Source organism: Lolium perenne, chromosome 4 (genome assembly GCF_019359855.2).
Source record: "Lolium perenne isolate Kyuss_39 chromosome 4, Kyuss_2.0, whole genome shotgun sequence".
NCBI classification, from domain to species: domain Eukaryota; kingdom Viridiplantae; phylum Streptophyta; class Magnoliopsida; order Poales; family Poaceae; genus Lolium; species Lolium perenne.
The window spans coordinates 212,895,946-212,917,930 of record NC_067247.2 but is presented as its reverse complement, the minus strand read 5'-3'; the positions used below and the strand labels follow the sequence as shown (position 1 = coordinate 212,917,930).

The 21,985-nt window shown below is 40.3% G+C and overlaps 2 protein-coding genes across 52 annotated transcripts; both read right to left on the bottom strand.

Annotated features, from left to right (window-relative positions):
• Positions 1–4,235: 4,235 nt before the first annotated feature.
• Positions 4,236–6,356, bottom strand: LOC127348864 (uncharacterized). Of its 2 annotated transcripts, none has more exons than XM_051374735.2 (4): positions 5,958–6,356; positions 5,537–5,622; positions 5,086–5,117; positions 4,236–4,846 (listed from the first exon to the last, which is right to left on the bottom strand). In XM_051374735.2, the coding sequence occupies exons 1-4, from the start codon at positions 6,114–6,116 to the stop codon at positions 4,758–4,760; spliced, it is 366 nt and encodes a 121-aa protein (XP_051230695.1). In that variant the 5' UTR covers positions 6,117–6,356; the 3' UTR covers positions 4,236–4,757. The 2 variants fall into 2 exon arrangements, with proteins under 2 accessions (XP_051230695.1, XP_051230696.1); XM_051374736.2 differs by having other exon boundaries at positions 4,236–4,829.
• Positions 6,357–8,698: 2,342 nt separating this feature from the next.
• LOC127295051 (uncharacterized) lies at positions 8,699–19,195 on the bottom strand. 50 transcript variants are annotated; one of them, XM_071819036.1, is made up of 19 exons: positions 18,731–19,195; positions 18,529–18,619; positions 18,293–18,339; positions 18,148–18,211; positions 17,384–17,517; positions 17,185–17,302; positions 16,680–16,729; positions 16,473–16,534; positions 15,404–15,537; positions 14,548–14,601; positions 14,355–14,450; positions 14,218–14,267; positions 13,769–13,853; positions 13,554–13,661; positions 11,839–12,030; positions 11,261–11,358; positions 10,812–10,966; positions 9,111–9,157; positions 8,699–9,019 (listed from the first exon to the last, which is right to left on the bottom strand). In XM_071819036.1, exons 5-11 carry the CDS (start codon positions 17,448–17,450, stop codon positions 14,417–14,419), a joined length of 519 nt encoding a protein of 172 aa, XP_071675137.1. In that variant the 5' UTR covers positions 17,451–17,517; positions 18,148–18,211; positions 18,293–18,339; positions 18,529–18,619; positions 18,731–19,195; the 3' UTR covers positions 8,699–9,019; positions 9,111–9,157; positions 10,812–10,966; positions 11,261–11,358; positions 11,839–12,030; positions 13,554–13,661; positions 13,769–13,853; positions 14,218–14,267; positions 14,355–14,416. The 50 variants fall into 50 exon arrangements, 47 of the variants coding, with proteins under 47 accessions (XP_071675137.1, XP_071675136.1, XP_071675135.1 ...); XM_071819035.1 differs by having other exon boundaries at positions 18,148–18,222; positions 18,728–19,194; XM_071819034.1 differs by having other exon boundaries at positions 18,728–19,194.
• Positions 19,196–21,985: the final 2,790 nt, after the last annotated feature.

Below are 21,985 nucleotides of genomic sequence, written 5' to 3'. Positions count from 1 at the left end.
GCGGCCGCTCCTTCTTCGCCCGCGGCTTCCTCGACTTCGGCGGCATGGTGGTGGACGAGAAAGAGGAGGAGGAGAATGGAGATGGCTACACAAATTCGGCGGGAGAGAATGGGGATATGCAAGCAAATTGGAGGGAAATCGACAGGATTTGGCGGTCCAGTCGCCGACTACGAGGGTCCACACGATGGTTCGCGCCAAATTCTTTCGTCCGGAGTCCCCGAGCGCGCCCCGGGGGACCGGGGATGGCGTGGGCTCGCCGGATGGATGAAGGGCCAAATCCAGACGAAATCGAGGAACCGGGGGCGCGACTGGGCCGAATCGCCGTCCGGATGGAAAAAACGTCGCTCGGGAGTCTCGTCGGGGAGACGAGTGGAGATGATCTTAGTATATAGACAAGCAAATAGAGTGTTGTGTGTGAAGTCAGTACAAAGATGAACTTCCTAGGTTTTCTAAAGAAACCGTGTCTGCATGGGATCTGTTTTGTGACAAAACTTTTGTCAAGGTCTTGAGGAGGAGGGCGCGGAGAGGTAGATAGGAGGAGCCTGCAAAAGGTGTGCAGTCGACGCTATTCTCCGCCACTTAGTACGTCAGCGCATCTCCTCTAGCAGTGCAGTCAAGCCATGTTCGCCTTCTGATTCCTCGCCTCCTCGAGCCAATCAACCATAACCTCGTTTGAGGAGCTAGGCATCACCGCCAACATCGCAATTACTGTAGAGTCTGCTGACCTCGCTAAGACATGTCGACAACAGCCGCCGCAATTCCTGTAAGGGAAGGAGCGACCGTGCAATGTGGCTTCGGTGACCGCTGGCGCTGCGAAAGACGGAGATGCAGAGGCGAAGGATTTGGTCGATAATAGCATGCCTCGCGCAGCCATGCTTCAGCCACGACGTCGCTTCAAGGGCAAATTACGCCATCATAGTATTTTTCTCTCTCTCCCTAACTGACCACGGACGATCATGTGGCTTAGCTAGTCTTCTATCACAATCCGTCGTGTGAGAAACGAATGGAAGATGGAGCCAAGGCAACTGCTTCGCCGGCCAAAGCGCAGATCCATTGGCGGCAGCGCGGATGGGAAGAGGGTTGGCGATGAAAGGATGGATATGCCATGTTCTTTTTTGCAGGAGTGAACATAGAGGATGGATGATGAGGGATGTCGGCGGAATTAGCTGGACTCGGCAGCACAAACCGGAATCAGTTGAGCATGAAAATGTGAAATCACATGCACTGGCCCACTCGTGGGCTATACTACCAAACGCGGAGTTCGTTGTCTTGTTGGAGAAAAACGTGCGATTTGATTCGTTGATCACTTAATACGGCAGCTGAAACCGGAATCAGTTGAGTATTTTAAGGAGTGGCACTTGGTTCATAATTTTTTGGACGTGTGACACCAGGCATACGCAATTTTCAGTTCAATAGTAAAGATATCGGGACTGCTATTGACCAACCACTTCAATTTTTATTGCCCTTTTGATCCAACAGGTTTTATCCTACGACCATCGGTTAACTCACCTTGCCAGAACATGGCACATCAAATTGATTACTGGGAAAAAATATTTCTCGGTTGGGTAGATGGATTGAACATCTATTTGGGATCTTCGGTTGTCACATAAGTTATGTAACATGTAATTTCTCATTTTATCGATCACAATTCAGAGCAATATGCACTTATGCTTCAACCAAGGTTTTCTGTCTACTTCACATTTATGATTAATCATGCTCAGATCTCCTTATCCTTAAGTTGCATACCAGGACTGTTATTGACTAACCACTTTCTCACTTGGGCAGTACATTCTAGGACCATCACGTTTGTAAACCTGCTCCATAATTAGAAGTTTATATATTAAATTTATATCCATTGTAACTATTAGTTGATGGATCTTCACTCTATCACCTATTATTTACTATTACACTTCAGGTGCTCCACAAACCAATAGGTTGTAGGATAACGTTGCATAGAAAACAAAAAATTTCCTACCGCGAACACGCAATCCAATCCAAGATGCAATCTAGAAGACGGTAGCAACGAGGGGTTTATCGAGTCTCACCCTTGAAGAGATTCCAAAGCCTACAAGAGGAGGCTCTTGTTGCTGCGGTAGACGTTCACTTGCCGCTTGCAAAAGCGCGTAGAAGATCTTGATCACGATCTCTCCGGCGCCACGAACGGGCAGCACCTCCGTACTCGGTCACACGTTCGGTTGTTGATGAAGACGACGTCCACCTCCCGTTCCAGCGGGCAGCGGAAGTAGTAGCTCCTCTTGAATCCGACAGCACGACGGCGTGGTGTCGGTGGCGGTGGAGAACTCCGGCGGAGCTTCGCTAAAGCACGCGGGAGATATGGAGGAGAGGGGGGCGGCTAGGGTTTGGGAGGGGGTGGCCGGCCACTTCAAGGGGGGCGGCCAGCTTGTGGTCTTGGGGTGGCCGGCCCCCTCCCTTGGTCCCTCATTATATAGGTGGAACCCCAAGTGTTGGACTACAAGTCTTCGAATAAGACCCGAACCCAAAACCTTCCATATGATAGGGAAACCTACCCAAGGTGGGAATCCCACTTGGGGTGGGATTCCCCCCTTCCATATGGGGGGGTGGCCGGCCCCCATAGGGGGAGTCCACTTGGGACTCCTCCCCCACTAGGGTTGGCCGGCCATGGAGGTGGAGTCCCGGAGGGACTCCACCTTCCTTGGTGGTTTCTTCCGGACTTTTCTAGAACCTTCTAGAACCTTCCATAGAACCTTCCGCATCATTTTAATTCACATAAAATGACATCCTATATATGAATCTTATTCTCCGGACCATTCTGGAACTCCTCGTGATGTCCGGGATCTCATCCGGGACTCCGAACAAATATTCGAACTCCATTCCATATTCAAGTTCTACCATTTCAACATCCAACTTTAAGTGTGTCACCCTACGGTTCGTGAACTATGCGGACATGGTTGAGTACTCACTCCGACCAATAACCAATAGCGGGATCTGGAGATCCATAATGGCTCCCACATATTCAACGATGACTTTAGTGATCGAATGAACCATTCACATACGATACCAATTCCCTTTGTCACGCGATATTTTACTTGTTCGAGGTTTGATCTTCGGTATCACTCTATACCTTGTTCAACCTCGTCTCCTGACAAGTACTCTTTACTCGTACCGTGGAATGTGGTCTCTTATGAACTTATTCATATGCTTGCAAGACATTAGACGACATTCCACCGAGAGGGCCCAGAGTATATCTATCCGTCATCGGGATGGACAAATCCCACTGTTGATCCATATGCCTCAACTCATACTTTCCGGATACTTAATCCCACCTTTATAACCACCCATTTACGCAGTGGCGTTTGGTGTAATCAAAGTACCTTTCCGGTATAAGTGATTTACATGATCTCATGGTCATAAGGACTAGGTAACTATGTATCAAAAGCTTATAGCAAATAACTTAATGACGAGATCTTATGCTACGCTTAATTGGGTGTGTCCATTACATCATTCATACAATGACATAACCTTGTTATTAATAACATCCAATGTTCATGATTATGAAACTAATCATCCATTAATCAACAAGCTAGTTTAAGAGGCATACTAGGGACTTCTTGTTGTCTACATATCACACATGTACTAATGTTTCGGTTAATACAATTATAGCATGATATATAAACATTTATCATAAACATAAAGATATAAATAATAACCACTTTATTATTGCCTCTAGGGCATATCTCCTTCAGTCTCCCACTTGCACTAGAGTCAATAATCTAGATTACATTGTAATACTAGATGACCCGTTGCGCTATCGCGCAAATGGCAAAATCAAGTTAAAATTTAAATCATAAGTATTAGCTTATTTTAGTATTAAGAATTAATCTGGAATTTAACTGCTTTAGTATCATCCAAACACTCAATTCCATCGAGGTGATGCAATAAGATATAACAATTTAGTACAATTTCACACTAATTTTTCAGCTTTATGCTTTTGCATAAGCTTCTCCACCAAATTATCGTTATTGTATGGAAAGAGATGTAGCATTATGAAAAAAAGCTAAAAAGAACAATTACTAATTCCAAGAAAAAACGTATATCTACTTTAAGATAAAAAAAAAGGATATTTGAATCAAACACTTGCAGGCCTTATGAAAAATATTTATGTTGTAGCATATAACCAAACAAAATTAAATACAATGGAAGAAGTAATTTTCAAAAGAAAATTAAGTGTAGTCTCCAGTATCAAATAAGTGATATATTAATGATATAAACAATAGGTAGGATTCAAGGCATTAGATTCTCTTTGAGAAGAATAAGGTTGAGCAATACGCATTGTTGTAATTCTACTTAAATAACCCATTGCGTCACTGGCGCAATTCCCAAAATTGAGACACGGGTTTGGCCCTAAGGTTTCCATTTTGATTCATCCACATGTGGCATGATGTCACCAAAAGTTTGCTAATACTTAAAAAGAACAAAGGACTCGCTAACCACACCGCCGCCGAATTAGACCTGACTGCTGCCATCGTACTTGATGATGAGACAAAGGTAAACCAGGCACGGTGCTGCGCACGGCAACACCCTTCATCTCCTGCTCAACCTCAACCGCTCCCGATGTTCCTCTTCTCCCACGACGCTTTCCTCCACTGGACCAAGCACATCGCTGCCGTACCTGGCCATGGAGCAGCAACACAGCGAGTAGTGGCAGGATGCCAGCCTAGAGCAGCAATATCTTGGTACTTTATTCTTTAGTTGACATCGGCTCAGCGCATTCAGTGTCACCTCCCTCGGACCAGTCTCTTCATGACATGAGCCAAAACAAGCTCACTCAGGTACTCAACTTTCGTCACCTGCACCTCCGGCACGACTGCATTTAGTTAGTTATATAAGAAGCTCCTACTTAATACCACAAATCACTCAAAAAATACCACAAATTTACTCAAATTACATATTCACTTTGAGCACTTAACAGATTCATGTTATTTTTAGATTTTCTCTTTGCGGTTACAAAGGACCATTTGTATCATAAAGTTTGAGAAATAGAAATAACTAAGGTAGATACACACGGTGAAGCAAAAAAGATGTTACAGGTTGGAAAAAATGTACCTTGAAGCAGTTTGGTTACGAGAGATTGCAGCCTGCCATTTTCAGCCATTTGCTTGATGTTAGCATGAGTAAATCATAGTTTTGAGTTAAGTTATGTTTCGTTAGCTGAATGTGTAATATTTAGTGACATTAAGCTTGTGCATGTCTATTCCATGGTCTCAGGATCAGTTGTAGGTTTCTGTTTCTTATGCCCCTTCCACTGATGGTTGTATCTTAATAGGTCAAAATCACCAGAAAATGACTTTGGTAGTGATTAAATAGGTTTGTATGTCGGTATCTGTGTGTAGCAGTCATCGACTCCAGCCCAAGATTATTTACTCTAAATTTGTCATGCATGGTACAATCAAAGCAACCGTGTGAGTTGCCCAAGTTGATCAGTACTTGAAAATCAACACCTAGCTCTAACCCCTCCCTCCCAAGACTATCATCATTCCGATGTTGGCCTGCTCACCTGCCCCCCATTGAAAATCGCCCAGGAGTCCGAGCCGGTGAGTCTGCTCCTCCCTCATCGCCCTTGCTCACCTCCTTGCCCCTCGTCTGCAGCATCCCATAGGTATATGTAAGTAAATTTCAGGATCAAATCATGGATTAGCAAACCTCAAGCCATTGTATATGATAAATAAGAATTAAATACCAAACACCACAAAAGAAGTTATTGCTAGAGAAAGCAGACTACTGCTACATGAACTCTCTTATGAGGTTATATGGGCTGCCCACTCATTCTCATGACATGAAATGTCGATTATAGTTTTTAAAAAAGGAATGGGCATCACCATATTTAGAAGGTTCGCTCTTAAATGCAACAGATCAACTTAATGTCATGTAATAAATGTTAGAGGAAATAAAGTAAGATCAAGTGATTATTGTGACACCTTTGGATACTTGTCTCCAATACCAAGATGGCTATAGGCAAGCTTCCTTTTGTTCACATCATCATAAGGATAACTGAAGTAGTCGGCCTCCAAATCATATTTCGTCACCTGCTTGGGCCAAGAAAACATCATTCCACATCTGAAACCCAAAAAACCCATAATCACATAAAAGAGACAAATCTTTAAAAGAAAGCATCATTGTCAAAGTAAGCAAAACATAAAAGGAACACAATAAAGGCACTCACATGAATTTTATTTAGGATTATTATGCAGCAGAAAGTCCAATTAAACAAACCTCATTTCAAAAAATAATCGCCAGAAGCATATCAACCAAGCAAAACATGGAAAAAGATGGCCGAAGCAAGCAGATCAATACTATTATTTACACTTCAATTCAACGAGAATTATAATCACACAAAAGAGAAAAGTCTAAAAGAGAAAGAATTCTAATCGAAGTAAATAACACATAATTAAAGGAACACAATAAATTCGCTCACATGGATTTTCTTTAGGATTATTATGCAGCATAAAATAACACATAAAGCAACCCTGGGAACCACAAGGATTATCTCCATAGTCAACCTCTCGTAAATTAAGTATTGACACATACGGAGATCAAAGCATGTCAATTTTAGACAAGTCAATACTGCAGTTATTACTTTGGGTACCTTGCAGAAGACACGTGGACCAAGCCTTTGCTGCTGCACAGATGATCAAATGAGAAAAACCACAGGGACTTGATTGGTCAGAATTAGAGAGGAATGAGACGTAGAAATATGGCTTAACAGCAACTTATTTTGTACCCGCTGCATCTTTCAAACAAATATTGTAACCACTTCCTCCATGATAGGCGCATTTCACTGTATAAGCCCAAAAGCAGACCTCACATGTCTAAAGATATATACAACTGAATTCTTGCCAACATTTTCATGATGGCAAAGATAAAGAATAAAAAGGAAAAGATATATAAATAAGTAGTACCTAAGATTTACAATTTGAAGTATTTAAAGAAAACAAGATAAGCCAAGAAAATGCGGCAATTTCAGAACAGTTGCCCCTGTTTTGCACCTTCGTGTATCCATACAACGTACTATAGGCATGAAAAGAGCATCCAACATCTGCGAAGAACGAGGTTTTAATGGGAGCAAACCTGTCGCCAGCGCCGTGCGTTTCAAAGCTACGGCAGCCGCTCCTTGCTGTGCTTCCACTCGCCGTTGGTGCCTAGTGCAGCAATCCAGGGCATTCCGATGCCATATTCCCCTCTTGCTGGCTAGCACGTGGCAGTGCGGGGCGCTGCCCATGGCAAGATGACCACCTGGAGGAGATGCAATCACTGTGTATTAAGGGCGCTCACGGTAAAAGACTGTTTTCGCAGTATAGTCCGTTGACCATGTTTAATAGCACAAAAAACCAATTAAAAGTTGCTGGTGCTTGTAATTTCCTGTACTCCCATTTAAACAATAAAATCTTCAGCTGAAAAATTGCACATCCTTTATATAGTACAAAATTAGAAACATGAGTAAGTATTTCTTTTTATACAAATCTATCAATATCAGTTTAGGTCATGTAAATTACTTGTTAACAGAATAATTGTGGGCCAAAGCCTTGTCCCAACAAATGGAAGTACACCATATATTCCTGGATGGAGGGAGTGTATATCTGAGTGCAAACATATGGTGCTCGAGATCTAGTGAGCTCAGCACTTCTAAAAAATCAAAAATCATATTTAAAAGGTAAAAAATCTGGATTTTTTTGTATAGATGCATCAATATAATTTCTATGAACGTGTAAATATTTTCTTGCTATGCTTTCGGACCTTCTGGATCATCGCATCGGGTGGGCATCGCTGTCCGAATCACTTGGTCGCGATGGACAACCCCATGTATGCTCGCCGGCGGAGCTCTGCTTCAGCTTCGAGCGCCATCTGTTTACGGTGTCATCGTAGTCCTCCCGGTGACAGAACATAGGTGGATGTAGTGAGTAAAATGCAAGATATTACTATAACTATATGTTTTACGATGCTTATGTTTGTTTAGTTGTCCAAAAATTCAGGAGGTCTTTGAAAGCCCTTAAGTCCATATAGGCAATATTTTTTAAAGAACATAAAAACATAAGTTAGTCGAGTCATGTCTGTTTAGTTTTCGAAGAATTCAGTATATCTTTGGGAGCCCTTAAGCTTGTATAAGCAATCCTTTTAAAAGAAAATAAAAAACTTTCAAACACAGATAACACATGTACAACACAGGAGCAACATTTGTTGCATCCAACAAATTGTTCACAGCAAAGAGGAATAAATGTGTATAAATATCATATTTTTTTTGGATACCATCAACACATACAATAAGTACACTTGAAGTAGTGACATTTCCTTCAATAAGAATATAGCAGGATCCTCACTAAGAATCAAAGAACAAATGCGCGCAGGCCATCCTGTTCATACTTGCATACCAAGATCGCTATACATAATTACCGTCGGTTCCTCCAATATTAAGCCTATCAAACAAATATAAAAAGAACTACAATCAAATATACTGCTGAGAAAATAGAACACACATGCCATAGATGACTGGTTGCGCCCCAGCCCAAATGGCAAAAACAAGACAGTACTCAAGCCATGTGATCACATTATGGCTATTGAAGTTTTTAGACTTAGTGAAATAACTGCTTGTGTTAATTAGGCAGCATTGTCTCACACTACTATGTGTATGTCCATGGATTACAATATGGCCCACTACTACTCATTATGACCATGGTAAATTTCATAGACTTGGATATAATATGTCATTAATGTGTCATTTCACATATTCTATAGGAAAAGGAAAGATGTGTTCAATGTACAGAAGGACAAAAAATTGCATTGAATTTACTTCATAAATATAATATCAATATCAGTCTCTCCACAGTTAACAATATATAAGTTGGGTACTCTTGTATAGGCACTAAAACATCTGCCCTGGCGGTGGAAGACGGCACGAAGCTAGGGACAGTGGTGATGAAGCTTCCTCCGAACATTGATATTTCTCTTTGTTTTCTGTGTTAACAGCATCCTCGCCCTCTTGTCCCTGCACATATGAATATCACGCAATGAAGACATAACTAACAGTGACAAACCATGTTAACACTGGATAAAATATTAGATGCCACATACCATACCTCTGATTCACTACTTTGGGCCCTTGACAGCAACATCATAGCTAGATCTGCAAGAGAATCGACAACATGACAAGAAAGGCTAGTAACAGCAGGATCGACATATCTATCTAAATTGCTCACTAATTCTATGACAAAAGCATGCATGTTTTTTCAAAAACATGTTCTCTGAAAAGATTCAGAAATCCAAGGTAAGTGGTGAAGTTCTGACTGAAGCTATATAGTTTTCCTAAGTTTACTCAGAATAACATGTTCTAACAGACAGGAAATGAAGGAAAAAAAAGTACATATAAAAAATACGCATATACATGAAAGCTATTAGTCGAAGTTCACTTCTCAATTTGGCCGAACAATGTAAAGATTCAATGCTAGTAACCTGTTGAATGGGAGAAGCCATGAGAAAATGGAATTACACGAACAGAGAAATCATCTGACTTATTTGTTCACACAAGATTCAATGCCACTAAGACTGTAACTTCCAATATATTTATACTGACCAAAAATAGGGTTACAAGTAAAAAAGCAAGGGGGAAATATCCATCAACAATCTGAGCAACCTTTTCAGTCATGACCAATTGACCATTCCAAAAAGACGAGCATATATGTGAATGCCAGGTCATACATTAATGTATAATATATCCATCAGGGCTTCAACAACATGCTTGCAAATATATTTCTCAAAATTACAGTGCTAAGATGTAATGGTGTTACAGTATGACTTGCGTCATTGCCTTTCTTAAGTATAATTAGGAGTAAATCACATGTGTAAGCACCCCAAAAATCACATTTATTTATGTATTTCTATCGTAGGAACTCGCCTTCTTTTGAGATTCCTAGGATCAAGTTTTCATCTTTGGGATCCCCAAAACATGAAATGGGTGACTTGTACTTCAAATGCCTACGCAGTGTCAATCTTTCTACAAAAGTAGATAATAAAATATCAAATTTTTAAAATTCCATGACTCTAGCTGCCAACAAAATGGAGTTTTTAAATGCCCTCAGTAGATGGAGTGTCAATCTTTCTGTCAACCATGCATGAAAAACACAACGGGAAATCTCGCTTCCCAATTAACGTGACCGGCAAAATATGATCTGCCACTCAAACAAATTGAGTGCTAGTGTGCTACCATCAGAAGCCTATTAAACGCCTAAGTTAATTATAAGAAATAGTAATCGGATAAAACCAAGTTGCATCTGTGCCACCTTTCTCTGGAGTATTTGTAACTATGATTAATCTATTCTAACAATATGCGCAAGCCAAAGTTTGGATAAATGGAATAAGAGGCGCATCTTACATTCTCAAATACAGGACCGTAAGTGGTCAGTTTCTCTATTCATGTTATTTATACATTTTGGATCTAATTACATCAAAAATCCCTTACCTTCATCAAGTCACTGCAACCAGAGCATGCTCAGGCTTCTATGAAGAAACTATACCACTCCAACTAAACATACATATTATAAAAATCTAAAATACTGCTGCAGGACACCCCATTTTACGCACATACTCTTTCAGGTTTTAGCCATACAGCTCGGTTTACTAATTTTGAAGTGGATATTTAGATTGTATTAAAAGATTTTGCTCACGCTGTCAAACTGCATACACAAGACATGAGCGGCATAGAGCTTTCACTAAGCAGGCACAAAGAAAACATCGATATGGAGAAAGATCAGAGATGGGAAAAAAGATTGGGAAATGCTCACCTTGACTGTATATGAGAGAGATCAGAGCAGATGGGAAGAAAGATCCAAAAGTCCTAGCTTGCTAACCCATCAAAACACCCAACACTGCAGATTTAGGAATTGGAAACACATCAAGCGGCAACTGTCGCAAGGCCATCACCACTCCTTTCCATTCTCTGCTCCATTTATCAACATCAGGCCATTAGAGAAATGCAAAATCAACTATACATGGACTTTTGCAATAAATGTACTACATGTAAGTGACCTAGTTAATAGCAGACAACATGAAAGACATCAAACCCAAGTGTTTAATTAACCGCAGGGCACCTATATTGGTAACAACACCAGAATAGCTAACTCAAAACCAGAAGTCTAATAGAGGTGTGCAGGACCAGACCACACTGAGTCTCATACTCAATTATGGTATTTCAACCGATAATGGAAATGTAGGAGAATATAAAGTGAATTACCTGATAAGAGAACACCATCACACCTGAAGAAAACAACCCAGCAAGGGCATCGTTAAGTAGCAGAGCAAACGACCACCATGGGTGACCTTCTTTGCAAGCTACAGTAACAAGGGAAATAAAATAACAACGGCAGTGACTAACAAATAAAAACATGGGAGAAGTGACAACGGCTGTGATATAGACAACATCAGATAAATAATGCAGAAGAGTTTAGTCGCAAAACCCATCCGTCACATGGTCTCCAAAGAACGGAGAGAGTATAATAATACTTGTTTAATGACTGGTCTCCAAAGTTCACAAAATATTCAGAGCAACCTAAATATACGGTGCATGTGGTGGCTGAAATTAAATCCATAAGTTTTATCTGATTGTAGTGGCGACACATGTTGGTTACGGCGGTGTTAGAAGCAGCACATTTTAAGGTTTTGACAGTATAATGTAAGTTTAAATGTATTTGCATGAACATTGTAATCTTCCTTTTTACTCATCTAAAACAATAATTTCAAAAAAAGTTGAGAACATTATACAGGGAGGCAATTTGACCTCAAAGAAGGAGTATTAAGTTGTAGTTGTTGTACCAACAACACGGTTGGGAGAAGTGATGCCAGTCTGCCAATCGTGTACTCATTGAGAGGAGTCGATGGCGCATGCTCCCGAGAGCGACCGTGCATGGTGAGACATGCACCATCGCTCTAACGCAGCTTCACTTGATCTCGATAACTGCGATGCTCGTCTTGATCGATTCCTGACAGTGATTATGTCTGAATTATCTGCATGATATAAAATTGAGAACATAAAAGATCAGCATAAAATATAATCACTATATTGACATCATGCTTTCCACGTGAAGAGCCAAAGAAATAGAGAGCTTGATTTCAGCGTACTCTCTGTGCCAAAGAGAACATGACAACGAAACTGCAAAAAACACAAGTATCTAGACCATAGACATCTCCATAGCAAGCAGAGCGAAGCATTAACAACAACAACAAAGGCTTTATTTCCAAACAAGTTAGGGTAGGCTAGAGCAAAGCATTAGCAGTCTAAATAAAAAGGAAAATTTAGAAATAAGTAGCTGAACTTTTATTGAAAATGAACAAATAAATTGGGCCAACCTAACTTTGGAAACAATACAGATCAGGTACATATATCCATGTCAGTAGTGTCTACATACATGAAAAGGCACGCATTGTAAATGCATTTTAAACCCACTCAATAATAAACACGAAGGTGTATATACAGACTATTCTTCTATCCTAAATACCTTTGATATTAAGTAAATTCATTATGTTCTCCGATACCAACGTATCAAACAAAATATACATTGGTGTTGAAAAAATTAAACCTCAATAAGACAAAGCTACATAGAAGCGCAGATGCCATATGGAAAGATATTCTGCTAGAACATATCTGAATCTTTTACTGGAGAGACGCACTAACAGAGACATCTAATATATGTGATAACAGGCACACGATAATAGAGGAAAATGAAACAATACATTACAAGCAGAAAATTCAAAACAAGAAAATGGCCATCCAAATTAAAGCGGCATCATACAGCTGGACCACGAGTAGTAAATAAAAAAACTTCAAACAGAATTTTAGCTACTAATACGTTTGTTTATTAACCATCAAGCTTTTACCTACCTAATCAGGTAATTGAACTACAAGCACTGAAATTTGATCATTCCCGTGCATGGAGGCTCTCAACAAGAAAAAATATTGCTTTCACCAAAAAAAAACTATCCAATCCATTTCCCAATAGGATAAAAAAGGCACGTGTGCAATTTTTTTGCAGTGAATATTTTAAGTTAGTAAGTAATAATTTCTTTGCTCATGCTCAAGCCTCCCTCTCGCATGCTTTCATAATGAAATCAGTAATGTAAATTGGGCAACAGAATAAAGCTGAGCAGAAGAGCTCATGATTTTAACTAAAGACGATGCACAATAGAATTTGCATATGCATCGGAAAGGGGATAGAATGGGGCCATCAAGCAACGTCGGCTGCCTCTACCGCCAAGGAGCTCACGATTGAAAAGGGATTTAATGGAGGCTACTAAGCGAATGCAAAGAAAATAGTCATGGCCCCAAACTGTAGAAGAACAAAATACATGAGGCACACTTGTTTCATGAAAGATTTTACCAAAAGTCAGGAAAAAAATCCACAGTGACAATAGTCATGCAGCACAATGGTCTTTACACTGGACACTCCAAGGCCAGTATATATTTTGATTTAGGAAACATTGTCTGAAATGACCGGGGACAAACCGAAATTGCTAAACATGGTACTTATTACCTCAATCTGAAGAGACCTCATTCAGTGAACAAATAGACCAACTGAAGCGATGTAGCTAGGAATACTTGAACATAAGGCACTGCCGTTGCACTTTTTAAGGAATCAACCCTAAAAATTGTAGGATTAAATAATTGGACCACATTCATTCAACAGATTTATAAGAGAAAATAAAAATAATTAAGCAGGAAAATGCATAGCTTATTCAAGATAACTACCTTTGCTTCAGTAAGCTAGATGATTCCTCGGCCCTCCTCTTTCCCTCAACACACTCTTCCCGGTGTTCTCCCTTTTTTGTCAGATCTGTGGAAAAAAATCATTATTTGGAACATATAGCTCATGTTTGCAATTAGTTGGCATATACCATGTTTGTGTTAGAAGAACAAATAGTAGTGTAGAAAACACCTAATCAAAACAAAGCAACCCACTAAAACCAATCTATAGAGTGGAGTTTCATTAACCTAACAAACATAATGTTGCATTCTGGGTAAAGCTTCAATGGTATCAGTTGGGGCAACATCGTAGCATGTCCATGGTACATTGAACAGGGATGCGTATGTGCACCTACGCAAGATATTGCCTAGACACAATGAACTATAAAGTCCTCGCATTTTAAAAAATCTTGAGAATGCAAGAAATATACCAAAACAAAGATTGATTATATTACCTTTTACTCTGGTGCGAACATACTCAATGGATTTCCTCTCCTGACTGAGCCTGCAATCAATGTAATTGGCATCACTATGAATTAACAAGACTGAGGAGAGTCCTTCAAAGTATACATATTTCTCAACACCGCCGTACCATGGGACCAGTAAGGACACCATAAGCACACCACATGGGCATTCTCTGCATCATAAGTACGGTTACAGACAGCTACCTCTCCAGGACCCTCGGGAACTCAAACAACGTAGACAGTGATGATCATGTTAGCCTCTGAAGAAATTGTTACATTTGTCCAAGCAATTTTCAAGAATATGAACAGAATATGGATAACCTGGTCAGTGCGGTCTTCGGCGATGACATTATGGAAACCGGCATCCTCGAGCATCTGGGATCAAGTGCAAATAGATGTCAGAATGGTTCACCCCTTCAGAAAAAAATCTGTCCAGGTGTCACGCAAATTTTACTGCAGAAGTATAAGAAAACCTTTCCCTAGGTATTCACATCATGAAAGGTCATAGCATATCTGCTGGATGTATGTAGCAAAATCTTCTGATGGCTCCCCAGCTTTCCTGCGGTAGTCACTGGTCAGGACTTCGCCCCAAGGATCCATCGTGCCGGTTTCAGATATTAGATATCCCATCAACGTAGGCACAAATAAAATGTAGATCATGTTGTATAGAACAAGTAACTCGGACAATGAAACGATTTCCTTCAAGAAAAAGCTAATAAACATTCTATAGCAGCAAAACTTGATTTAGGTTGCAAAAAAAAACTATACAGCTGAAAACGGAGAGGAAAAGATTCCAAACAGAGAAGCACAACGGTACTCCGTTTTCCATCAGCATATAGAAAAAAAATATGACCTGCGTAACCTGAACATCCAAAACCACGAAAACTGAAATAAATTCTATGTTGAAGATCACTGTGAACCAAAAGCTTTTCTAATACGGAGCCTGTAGAAAGTAACCAGTACAACTCCTGAAGTTCCATTGGAAACTATGGCTCTCTTTCAGAATACTTTCTGGGATTGCACAGACAACTTTTGAAGGCATGTATTATGTGATGAAAAATAATTCAGCCGCTCTTTACTTGATGGGTCAAGGGGGCGCTACCTTAGCTAACCGTACCAAAAAAATGGATCTACAGTAAACAAGAAAAATGCTAGAGACAATAGAAAAGTGATTCACCTCATAGTTTTCATTCTGCTACAGCCTGTAGTTTGTCTCAACTGCAAGATGAGTAACTCAATTGACCCTGAGAACCTAAACATTGGCAGCTGAATTTTTTGGTGGTATTGAGAACTATATGCAGTACTGGATCTCTTTTTGGTTTTCCTCGTAGAAAAAGGGATCAGATATCAATAAATAGGTAAGATTGCTTGGGAGTGGGAAAATGTTTAGAAGGTAGTGACATGGTCATGTGACATGTAAACAGATGATTTATTGCCAACAAAATAAAAATACAACCAATAGTCCAAAATAAATATATACTGTAAGTTTATAGAAAGTACTGGGAACAACAATAGCACCAAGGCAGCAACAAGCTGGTAACCCCGAGCAATGAAAAACCTAAGAAGTTCGTGCTTTCTATTAATTACCGTGGCAATTGTTTTTCCTGAACACTAAATCACCATATATGGGGTCCATTATCATCATAGCATTTTAAAATTTAACTGTGATAGTATATGGCAGCTGTTTTTCCTGAACACGAAAACACCATGTGGTTACTAATAATGCCCTAACTGCTCTTTAAAATCTTACCCCTTACAATAAGAGAAACAAATTCCCGGCAGCATGAAGTGACTATAACGATGATAAAAATAGGGCATCCCATATCTCTAGTATCTACACTTTACCTGGAAAATAACCACTATCCGGTGAATATGGCTACTACTACCTGCTGCTACCTCATGCTTAGCAGTTTCAGTATTTTCACCCTAGAATTAGCACATTCAAGTGCAACCAAGTGTTTTTGACACAGATTGTAACACTATGCGAGTATCAATGTGAGCAAGCCACAGCTAGGACAGTCAACCATACCTAGAATATCATAAACTTTACCAAACGCATGTCTTCAATTCTTTATTAGATATGGTCAAAATGAGAATTGAGAACATACTAACATCAATTTTTTCATTCTTGGAACATTAGAAAACAAGAAGAATTGAGCCTATTTAAGAATTTTAAAAATTAACTAATATTAGCATGCCGTCATAGTAGTTGGGATTTAAAAAATTGTGCAAACCTAGCAACTTACTCTCGGCGGTAGCGGGACTGCAGCGGTGGCTACTGCTGGCCATCCGCTGGCCACAACAGCTTCTGCACGAGGTAGTGTGAGTAAGACAGCAAGTTAGCCTCTAGAAATGAGAAATTCAGAATACGAAAAACATCTTTAGGGTTGTTCATAAGAAGCATGTTCTCATCTTCAGGGTTACAATAAAAGAGAGCAAACTAATATCGTTACCATATTTACCAAGGTAAATAGAAAGCGGCAGAAAAAAACTAAGCATGTACCTGCACATAACAAGCATGTTGTCAGCGACCTAAGAAGCATGTAACAGGCAAAACAACGGCAGTCACATGTTCATCAATCGGAAGAAAAGAACTCTATTTTAACTATGAGAGTTAACTTAACTAATATCGTTACCACATGGTGCCACACGGAACGAAGAGGGTCATGTGTTAGGTGAGGCTGAAGGGCCGCATGAGCCAGACCCATATGACATATAATAAAGCAATGGAAGTCCATCATTACTAATAAAATGTTCCATAAATATTCATCTTTATATTTTAGATATTTTTTTACAACAATGTGTAAAATTCTCCAGAAGAAATAAAACACTAATCAAGAGGTGCTAAAATAGGCTTTTCATCATGGAGAAGATAGGTCCTTGATTGTTCTTATTTACCAAGGAAACCCAATTTAGAAAGAATGATTGAGACAGAAGACAAGATAAAAGAATCTTTACACTGATATGTACTTGAGAAACTGTTGGTCAGAGGTGAACATCAACATTTGCACGGCATCGTTCACTGGGAAGTGATCATGTGCCTGACCAGTGGCCACTGCAATCAGGTATTTCATCTCTACAAAGGAACACATAGAGAACACGATCAGGAACTTCACCACAGGAGCCACCACGGAAAACATAATGTAAATTCAGTCACCTAATAGTTTCAGCAAGAAGTTGCATGAAATAGATATATGTCTCATGTGGTACAATTTGACGACCATTGATTAATTGGTTGTATTGTACATCCCTTCCATAAAATATAGTCTTCAAACTACCATTTGTCGAGTGCTAGCGAAGTTACATGTATTTCATCGGACAACACAAAATATAGTATTAGAACTTCTTCTGCAGCTTTCAGTAGAAAATGTATCTTAGAATAGAGCAAGTTGCAATCATCTTTTGTTGCGATAGCAGTATTTAGAATCAAAGGCATATAGGAACTATGGATCAGCTGTAGTCGATCAAAAGATGAACTATCATCGCTTGCATGACGGCAAAGCGAAGTATAAACCTGTAAATCGCTAGCACACTGACAATTTATCATTGCATGAGTGAAACAACCCTACTTTCTGAACATATCTGAAAACAACATAGAATTTATCATCGCTAGCATTGTGTTTAATCCAATGAGTCATCGGTAAACGAACTGAAATTTTATAATAGCGCTAAAATTAAAACCCACATATTCTCCCAGATTTGGAAAAGGTTGTCCATATCATTATATTGCCAATTAAAGAGCTTAAACCAAATGTATTATTATTTGACAATTTCATGAGACGAGGGGTAAACCAAATGTATAATTATTAGACAATTTCATGAGACGTGGAAAATCAACTCTCGGCCAAACGTAGCTAAGTAAATACAGATGGATATTGTCTACTTTGTTATCGACTTTACGGAGAGGTTTTGAGTGGGTACCACAATAAAGATCACCGGCTATTTAACTAACCCAATCCTCCAGAAAGACAACCTGCACACACCTCTACAAATAAACTGGGCAAGGATTAATCGAGATGAAAAAATGCATACAATTAGCAAATAGGAGTGGAGAAGCTGATCATACCTTCATGTTCACCAAATTGCCGGTCCGTTCGTCGTGTCGCCATCGTTCTGGAAGTGGACAACACAAAAGGCGAACAAGCAAGGGGTGAGCTGAAGCACAGAAGCCATAGTTTCCATGGTAGCAGATGGAGGAGCCGCATGGAGCTCTTCACCGCGAGGTCGTCACGCCGGCACCGACGCCCTCAGCGGCATCTAGGCACACGTATCTCGCCACGCCTCGCCAAATTCGACTCTCACCTCCGGTGTGACTCGACCTTCTCCAAAAAAACAGGCTGCTGGCTGGTCCCGTGCTGCTGCTAGCTGAATCAATCGCCCCTCTCTGCTTTCTCTGCTCGAATCAAACAAAGTAGAGGTTAGACAGGAGAAAGCACAAGAGATGAAGCAAACCATGTAGAGGTTAGAGGAGGACGAGGAGCAAGCATGTGAGAGGGCTTACGACGGATTATGGGCGCGCCATCACGTACGAGCAAGAGGACGAACAGAGGAGAGGTGGAGGGAGAGGGGAAATTTATCTCGCCTCCCGCACCGCTGGGCACCCTCTGCGCGGCCGGCCTCCTCCAGGACGCGCTCCTGCGGCGCCTCCTCACGCACGCCACCGTTGCCATCCCCTACGGCTTCGCCTGCTCGCCGTTCGGGCGAATTTGGGTGAGGAAGAGAGAAGGGGATTGGGGATTGGATGAGGAAGAGAGTAGGGGATTGGGGAGGAGAGGAGGCAGCGGATTGGGTGGGAAACGTTGGGTAGGTCGAGGGGAGGGGCGCGACGGCGATGGCTCGGGGCCGCCCTCCTCTGGCAGCGGCGATGCGGCGGCGACGCGGCTGCTGGTGGAGTCGAGGGGCGGGAGAGAGCAGGGGCGGGGCTGAGAATGGCGCAGATTTTTTTCTCAGCACGATGTCGATCTAGGGTTTTCACCCACCACCACGCGCATGCGAAAATGAGAGGAGAAAGGACACGTGAACGGGCGACAGTTGCTGCCTCTGCTCGCCGACCCCACACACGACTAGTCCCAGACGTCATTGACCCATTCAGACAAGCCGTGGGTGAGAAAGAAACAACCGCATCCGACGGCTGCAGGTAGAAGCGGGATTGCATTTTTACTGTGTGGGCGGGATTGAACGAACGAGATCCTTTTGCCCCTTTTGAAGCCTCCTGGAGCCGGGTAGTATTAGAACATTTATAGGAGAAAATACCTAACACCCATGGCATTCTGGTGTTGGTCATGCTTTGCCCTAGGGAGAGCTTTAGTCAACGGATCTGCTACATTCAGATCAGTGTGTACTTTGCAAATCTTTACTTCTCCATCTTCGATGTACTCGCGAATCGAGTGGTAACGCAGCTTGATATGCTTCAGCCTCTTGTGTGACCTTGGCTCTTGTGCATTGGCGATGGCACCCATGTTATCACAGTAGATGATTAATGGGTCCAATGCACTAGGAACCACACCGAGCTCTACAATGAACCTTTTCATCCATACCGCTTCTGATGAAGCCTCTGAAGCCGCTATGTACTCTGATTCTGTTGAAAACTTCGCCACCGTGCACTGCTTCGAGCTTGCCCAGCTTACTGCAGCACCATTCAATATAAACACGTACCCAGACTGTGACTTAGAGTCATCAGGATCAGTGTTCCAACTTGCATCGGTGTAACCACTTACAACGAGCTCTTGGTCACCTCCATAACAAAGAAATATATCCTTAGTTCTTTTCAAGTACTTCAGGATATTCTTGACCGCTGTCCAGTGTTCCATTCCTGGATCACTTTGATATCTGCTAGTCAAACTAACAGCATGTGCTATATCCGGTCTAGTACATAGCATGGCATACATGATAGATCCTACTGCCGAGGCATAGGGGATATTACTTGTAACACCCCAACTTTTGCCACTATGTTTAGTTGTCCTTAGTGCAAAAATCAGGGGGAACAAAAACTTTTTTTTAGGCATATACATTGCTTTGATCTCCTTGTTTAGATGATTTACCTTGATCTGTCTGTTAGAGTGAATTGCCTTGATGTGTTTGATAAATTGTGTTGATCTGTTTGTTGCAATTGTCTTGAACTACCTCAAAGAACAACACCTCTAGAGATAAAACATTTTAGCAACTCACTAATTAAAACACATGAGTGGCCCTGGAAAATTCATTTCCTTGCCCTACCAATACATAAAACCCTATGCTTGGTATATCCCCATAAGTACCTCAACTCACATTTTCTAGTCTCAAGAAAAATAGCTAAGCTATGGTCACTCTTGTATTACATTAACCTTCTCTCTTCAAAAATAATTGAACCTTTTAACCTAAACCACAAACCCTCTTTTGTTTTGTCCTATAACTCAAAAATCTTAAAAGATCTTGTCAAAATCCTTTCCTTTCAAAATTGGGCTAGGATCACCTTTGATCATGGTAACACAAAAGGGTTTCTAAAAGATATTTTTTTATTTCGGCACAAGTATTTACCAAATGGTTTACCCTTACTTTATGTGACTTTACTGTTTTATAAAAGCTTTTATATGTAGTTTTGGTTTCCACGGGAAAATGGAATTATCCATATTTTATTCTATTTCAACCAAGGATCATTGTACTCTTCTAAAACCCTCTCTCATTTCAAAAGTTTTCAAGTAAGCCTATGTTTGTAGCAAATCAAATCAAGGCCATAACCACTAAGATAAAGTTAGGACTATTTGATATGTGATCAAATATCCATGGCATTATCTTTTCCATTAATACATCTCACATATCTATCAATCAAGATCACAACTCCATCTAGTCATGACCTTGGTAGATGATTATTTGTCCAACAAATGATTAATCTCCATTCTGCATCTCTATCTTTCCAAGATCATCCAAGTCTATGCTGGAGGTATTCTTTGTCCTCAGCCATAAACAAATAAACAAATGAACCAAACATGATATTTACCTCAATAGAATCAGGACCATAGCTCTACCAAAAACCTTAAGCTTAAAGCTAAAACAAGACCCCTGAAATTTTATCTCAGCTAATACCCATCTCATCTCCTTGGAGAACGATGGTACTAAGCAGAACACCATGAGCTTGGGCATTACCTTTAAAAGAAAACCTTGCTTACATGATTCCCACTCCAACTCAATTTTAAAATCCTCCTTATTTATGCAACCAAAACCATATGTCTCTAGGACCTATGGATTTTTGTTATTTTAAAATGAGGTTTTAAAGATGTTATCTCTTCATTTATTTATATCAGCTTTGTTCTACCTCTCTACTTAAAACGTTGCTCCTCTCTCACATGGTTCCTTAAAACCATCTCACTCCTTAGTTATCAAACTACTTTATAAAATGATTTTCAGTTCATGAACGCAAGAAAAGAGTGTGAAGATTAATACCTCATTTGTTTTTCCAAAAATATTCCATACAAAAGTATACTCTTTTTTTTAAAAAAAATTCCTATTTCCAAACCTTATTTTTTTTTTAATTTGGTAAAACTATGCAAAGCCCATATTTGGGCAAAGTGCATAACTTGTCCAAAGACCATCGATCTTGGTTATTTTTAAATTCTTCAAAATCTCCAACTTATCTTTTTCGGCTATATTTGGAATTCTAAAAGAAAAGAGAGGATCAAACCTTTTCATAAAATTTCCAAAGCTTGGGGATTAGTGCACCTCACCTTTTCGTCACTTTTGCACTAAATAAAATACACAACTTGTGTCCAAATTTTAGAATACT